We start from the raw sequence: 5,417 nt of genomic DNA on the forward strand, positions 1-5,417 counted from the left end.
AGCTCTTAACCAACTGAGCCATTTAGCCGGCCCTTGACCACATTTTAATAGCTAAATTCAAGGAGGTTGATTCTTGGGAGATGAATACTGGGTATACAGAGGTTGTGCCATAAAACCAAAGTTTTATGTACCAATAAACTTTAATCCTAAGAGAGAAAGATTGAGGATTTACTTAAACTGAGACTTTTTTCCTCCTTTTTACTCAAAAATATTTCAAATCTATAAAAAGTGGAAAGATTGATAAAATAAACATCATTTTTCACCTGTGTTCACCAATTGTTACCATCTTGAGGAGTTTCAGTTTTAGTGAAATGTCCCCCTTTTTTTAACTGAATTGTTTGAAGGAAAATTCTTGATATCATAATGCTTCACTTCTTAAAATATATTCTCTTGCATCTCCTAAGAGCAAGAACGTCTTTCTATATAATCACAATACTATTATCACACCCAAGAAATTTAACATCTAACATATAGTCCCAATATTCAAATTTCTACAATTGTCCTGAAGAAAGTTCTTTTTAGCTTTTTTTAAAATCTAGGAATTACTCAAGGATCATATATAGCATTTAGTAGTAGTGGTCTCTTTAGTTTCCTTTTATCTAGAACGGTACTCCTGCATATTTTTGTTTTTTTGTTTTTTAATCAAGACCAGTTGTTTTGTAGAATATCCCACCGTCTGGATTTGTGTGAATGTTTCTTCACTGTTAGATTCATGTTGACCATTGGACAAGAAACAACATAGGTGATGGTGATCACTTTCGTTAGATCACATCAGGACACACGTCAGTTTGTGCCATTATTGGTGATGCCATGTTTAATCACTTGGTTAAGAAAATGTATGTAAACAAGGAATGTTTTAGTAAAATTCTTTTCTTGATTTATGAGTTAGCTCAGTTATTTGATTTTTTCCTTTTCGCCAAGAAATCTAATCTCAAAAAAATTCATTAAAATAGGGAAATTCTGAGGTGGTGATTCTTGCTGGGCTCCTGAGACTATATCTGAGTAAATTCTTTACCCTGCATTATATATGCAATGATAGATCTTATGTCTTAGGCATCAAGCGTCTTGTCCTCCCTGCAATCCAGTCTTGTTCTTCCATGTGAATCTCTCAGCCTTTCCCAAAGTCTATTTTCCCAAAGGGCCCCACCTCAGGGCACACCCACCCACCTCTTAAGTTAGCTCTAACACTACTTATCAGCATGCTGGTGTCTGCAATTCCTCTAAGAAGTTACAGGTGAGAAGAAAATGGGGCCTTCTATGAAGCTGGGGGCCAGCTTGAACAGAGGAAGGAACAGGAACACCGGACAGAAGAAACTGGTTTCTTTTGTGAATAGAGGTAGGAAAACAAGAACAAAAGCCAGAGCTGGGGCTGGGACAAGAAGCTATAGGGAACTAAGAGGAACTCAGATAGGAAACTGTGGTAGGAAAGACCTGGGCTCGGAGAACAGAGCATGAGATACAGGCCCAAGGAATCTCAGAAACACATATATCCTCGGTACAGCAAGGCTGAACTGGGAAAATTCCCCAAACTTGTCATTTCTCTTCACAACCCTAATCGTGGAATTGTGTGGCATTTGTGATAACTGTCAAGGCATTCACTATTTTTGAGGAAGGTATGCCGTATTTTTGAGGAATGTTACAGAAGAGGCCAACAGAACCAGGCTATATACTCAGTATAGGGAGGGGAACAAAACAGAATCCTTTTTGCTCATAATTACTTTCTTTCAACATATATTATTTTTATAGTCAAGTAGGTTTTGACACCTTTAAAAAGTTGGGTTACATAGGCACACAGAGTCATCTCTCAGAGGCATCCTGCTAATTAAAAAGAGCAGAGGCAGCAGTAGGTGAAATCATGTGCTCCATCATAAAGGGTGCAAGGATTCATTAGGAAGGGCTGTCAGGAGGTTGTTGCAAAAACACCAGAAAGACCCCTGCAGCTCTGAGAGCCAATGACGAAGCAGGCCGTGTGATTTCAAGACCCAGTGTTTCTTACCTTAGTATATGTAACACTGGAACTTTGCATTTTCTTTACCAGTTAACTTTGCACATGTGTTCCCCTCCCACCTGGAACTGGGAGAGGTGAGTGGGAGACAGGAAGGTACATATAAATAGAACAGACTCACTGAGCAGGAACATGCATTCTGTCCATTTACCTCATCAAAAAATGGGTTGTTCCCTCTCTTGATTCTTGTTCGGTGTGTCTGGCCACAGATGTGGACTTTGACCACAGGTCTTATGTTGTTGCCACTTAACTGCCGGCCCTCAATCACTCGGACACGGATCTGCAAGCACGGAAGAAGTGTTGTTATTGATCTTTCTCAGGTGTTGGCTCTGCTCGTTCACCTGTGAAGATGATTGACACCAAGCCAGGGCGGCTTTGCAGTGTCCTGGTGCTCATGGACTGGGAGTCCCCACCAGTGCTCATTCCCAAGGTGGGGACTGTGGTTGGGTTGTAGAAACCAAGAGCAGTAGTGGGGTTGAAATAGTCCAGAGCTGGCCTTGGAAAGGGAAGGGCTGAGGTCCCAGCTCAGACCCCAGCTTCCTACCTGGTCTTCCTGAGCCCTAGGAAGTGCTACCTCCCTCCATAGCTGTCTCCAAGTCCAAGGCAGTGCCCAGAGCTGTGAAAACACAATGTCTATACTTCTATTCTTTGATTACTATTTTCCTACCTCCAAAGGGAAGAAAGGGTCTGGTTTTATTTCTCTGAAGAGCCTCATCTGACTACATCTACTCCTGCACACAGAAGGAACATGGAGAACTCTTCTTATCGCATTTATGCCCTGACATCCTTTTTTTACTAATCGAGCCACTGCCCACAGGACTTTCCACGTTACCTCAATTGCCAAAAGTTGGATAATATGGCGGTATAGCCAGGACGCAGGGCGCTTGGGCGGCTCCTACCTGGAAGTCCTGTGGCTTGTTGGACAGCATCCGCCGGCTGTTCTTCCTTTTCGTGAGCCTCTGGGCAAGCTGAGCTCCCGACGTGGTCCCGCTCGGCCCTCTGGGCCCAGGGCCACTGACCGTGTTGTCCAGCCTGTCTTCCTCACCTCCATCTTCCTCCTCTTCTCCTAAAACACCAAAAAGACATCCAGTCAGAGGTGGCTCTCACCCTGTGAATGTCTGATCATTCTGGTTTCCCGAACAGGGAGAGATTTCAGTGTTCCTGAGGCAGCAGGTGAAGGAGATGCTTCTTGGTGACACTGACTTGGGGTTGTCGTGACTCAGATAAAGATTCTTTAGGAAAATTGTTCATGGTGCATCAGGGCACTCATTTAGGGAGGCCACCTGAGACCATGGGAGAGCATGAGACGGCGCAGTCGGACCCAGCCAGAAATCACCCAGTTCTGATCTCGGAGCCCAGCCTGAGGTCAAAGGGCCTTTCTGCGGTTAGGACCCAGAGGGAGGAGCCTATGCCGTGGGAAACTGAAACCTTGTAGAAGACCCTTCAGCTCTACCCTTCCATGACTGCAGGTCTTTTTTGAGATCTACTCATGAGGTTTGTACTGTCTCCTTTCTACCTGAGCATCCTGACTCACAAATGTCCCCTCCATCCCCATGGCAGATGAGAAAGTCACCTCCAGTTTTATTGCCAAGCAGAATAAGGTGGTCATCATGCTCTCCCTTTGTCCTCCTGGTTTGTCACTTCCACATGTATCTGTCCCCTCACATATCCCCNGTTTGTGATTCCTTTGCTGCAAGACAAACAAACATTTTCTCTGAAGTATTGTCATAACATACCAAGTTCCCCAGGTGAGTGTCTATATTAATGTCTTCGCTTTGCACTGCTCCCAACCTTAATTGGCCCTGGTATGACTCAATCAGGACTCTCTAAGCTCTATTAACTGGTTTTATAATTTGATTTTGATAAGATCAAGATATCCTCACAAAACAGAGGAATTACCCATTTGTGAATGTTAGGAAAATTACCATTAGATTTAAAAAAAAAAGGAATCCATATTAAGCTACTATTAATTCGTTCTGTAAGTATCCTTCCCCCTCCTCAATCAAGAAAGAAAATGTTTTTGATTCCTTGATTCCTCCCAAATTTTCTGGATTCCCAGAATCTTCAGTTCATGGAGAGAATATTACTTACCAGGTTCATCATAAACGAATCCAACATCAATCTGGGAAAAAAATGATTAAAGGAGTTTAAATAGATTTTAAAATCAGTTTAGTCACTGCAAAGACACCATCATTATTATATTTAAATATAACGCTTTTGACTAGACTTAAATTTCTTTGAGACTCAACATTTCCATCTTACCCTCTCTGTATTCCCAATACCTTGCCTGATGTGTAGCACATAAGAGGCACTTAATCAATTGTTTTGAATGAATAAGCTATCTTAAAGCTGGAAGGGACTATGGGAGTAAAATAAACAATGTGTCTCTGTTGGCTTGGGACTTTGCTGGTAGCACAGAAAGTCTCACATTCTGTGAAATCTCTTAGTCCTAGGCAAACCTGAACTTGTGCTCACCCTACAGGAAGTCAGCTGGCCCAACTTCCTACCCAATACTCTTCTCCTCCAACTAATGCTAATGCTACTATTAATACAATCATTGATTGGACACTTCAATGTGTCACCCATTGTGCCAAGCGCCTTATATATTCTATCTCAGTCTTCACAATGACCACATTTTTATAGATGAAGAAATGAAGGATCAGACATCTTGGCATGTTGGTGGCAGACAGGGATGAATACAAACAGGTCTGCCTGACCCAGATTATCCTCTGGGACTTGTAATGACTAGGAGCTCCTCCCCTCAAGAAGCAGCCCATTTCATGTTGAATCGCTGGGAAAGCACCAACCAAGTATTTGTCCTTAATTCCAATAAGAGTTACTTGGAAAAACACCCTGATTCTCATCCTTGGTTTGGCTTGCCTTTCACATTCCAAATTTATAATAATTGGCTTTGCAGATGGCTCGCTGGGGCCACTCGTAAGTGGAGTTGGGTAGTGGGGCTTCTTGCCATAAAGCACCCCTTCCCTTTGCGGCAGTGCATTGGTTTCCATCTACAATTGGAATGCTAGGAAGGGCCCTGATGTGGTATCTTCAGGGCATCTTGCTTTAGGGCGCTGCTATGTGTTGCTCTTTGCAAGTCCACTAACCCAGGCCAGAGGACACTCAGCTGGTTTCTGGTCCTTGGGGCATTAATGTCCAGCTGGTATTCCAGCCCTCAGCAAAGATCATGGAATCAGCCCCTTACACGTAACCTTAAGATGTCACCAAGATCAGCATCCTGAGACCTGGCCAGGAATCTGATTCCTCATTATGAAAGTGTCCATCTTTGATGTTAGTTGAATGAAACTGACTGTTGACACTCACCTTAAATTCCCCCATCAGACAATCTGCCCGCAAAGAATGGGAATTATAAACCTGGAAGAAAGGAAGGCGGTGAAAAGGTTATTGGCTT

At 43.0% G+C, this 5,417-nt stretch overlaps 1 protein-coding gene across 1 annotated transcript in view; it reads right to left on the bottom strand.

The window, feature by feature from the left end:
- MYOF (myoferlin) overlaps positions 1–5,417 on the bottom strand; it is a 165,673-nt gene that overhangs the window by 86,896 nt on the left and 73,360 nt on the right. Inside the window, exons 6-7 of the mRNA XM_019639002.1 lie at positions 2,905–3,071; positions 2,157–2,285 (exon numbers count right to left, since the gene is read on the bottom strand). Of these exons, the coding sequence (XP_019494547.1) occupies positions 2,157–2,285; positions 2,905–3,071 (296 nt within the window). The remainder of the gene's footprint in view (positions 1–2,156; positions 2,286–2,904; positions 3,072–5,417) is intronic.

This window comes from Hipposideros armiger, unplaced genomic scaffold (genome assembly GCF_001890085.2).
Source record: "Hipposideros armiger isolate ML-2016 unplaced genomic scaffold, ASM189008v1 scaffold_42, whole genome shotgun sequence".
In the NCBI taxonomy this organism is placed as follows: domain Eukaryota; kingdom Metazoa; phylum Chordata; class Mammalia; order Chiroptera; family Hipposideridae; genus Hipposideros; species Hipposideros armiger.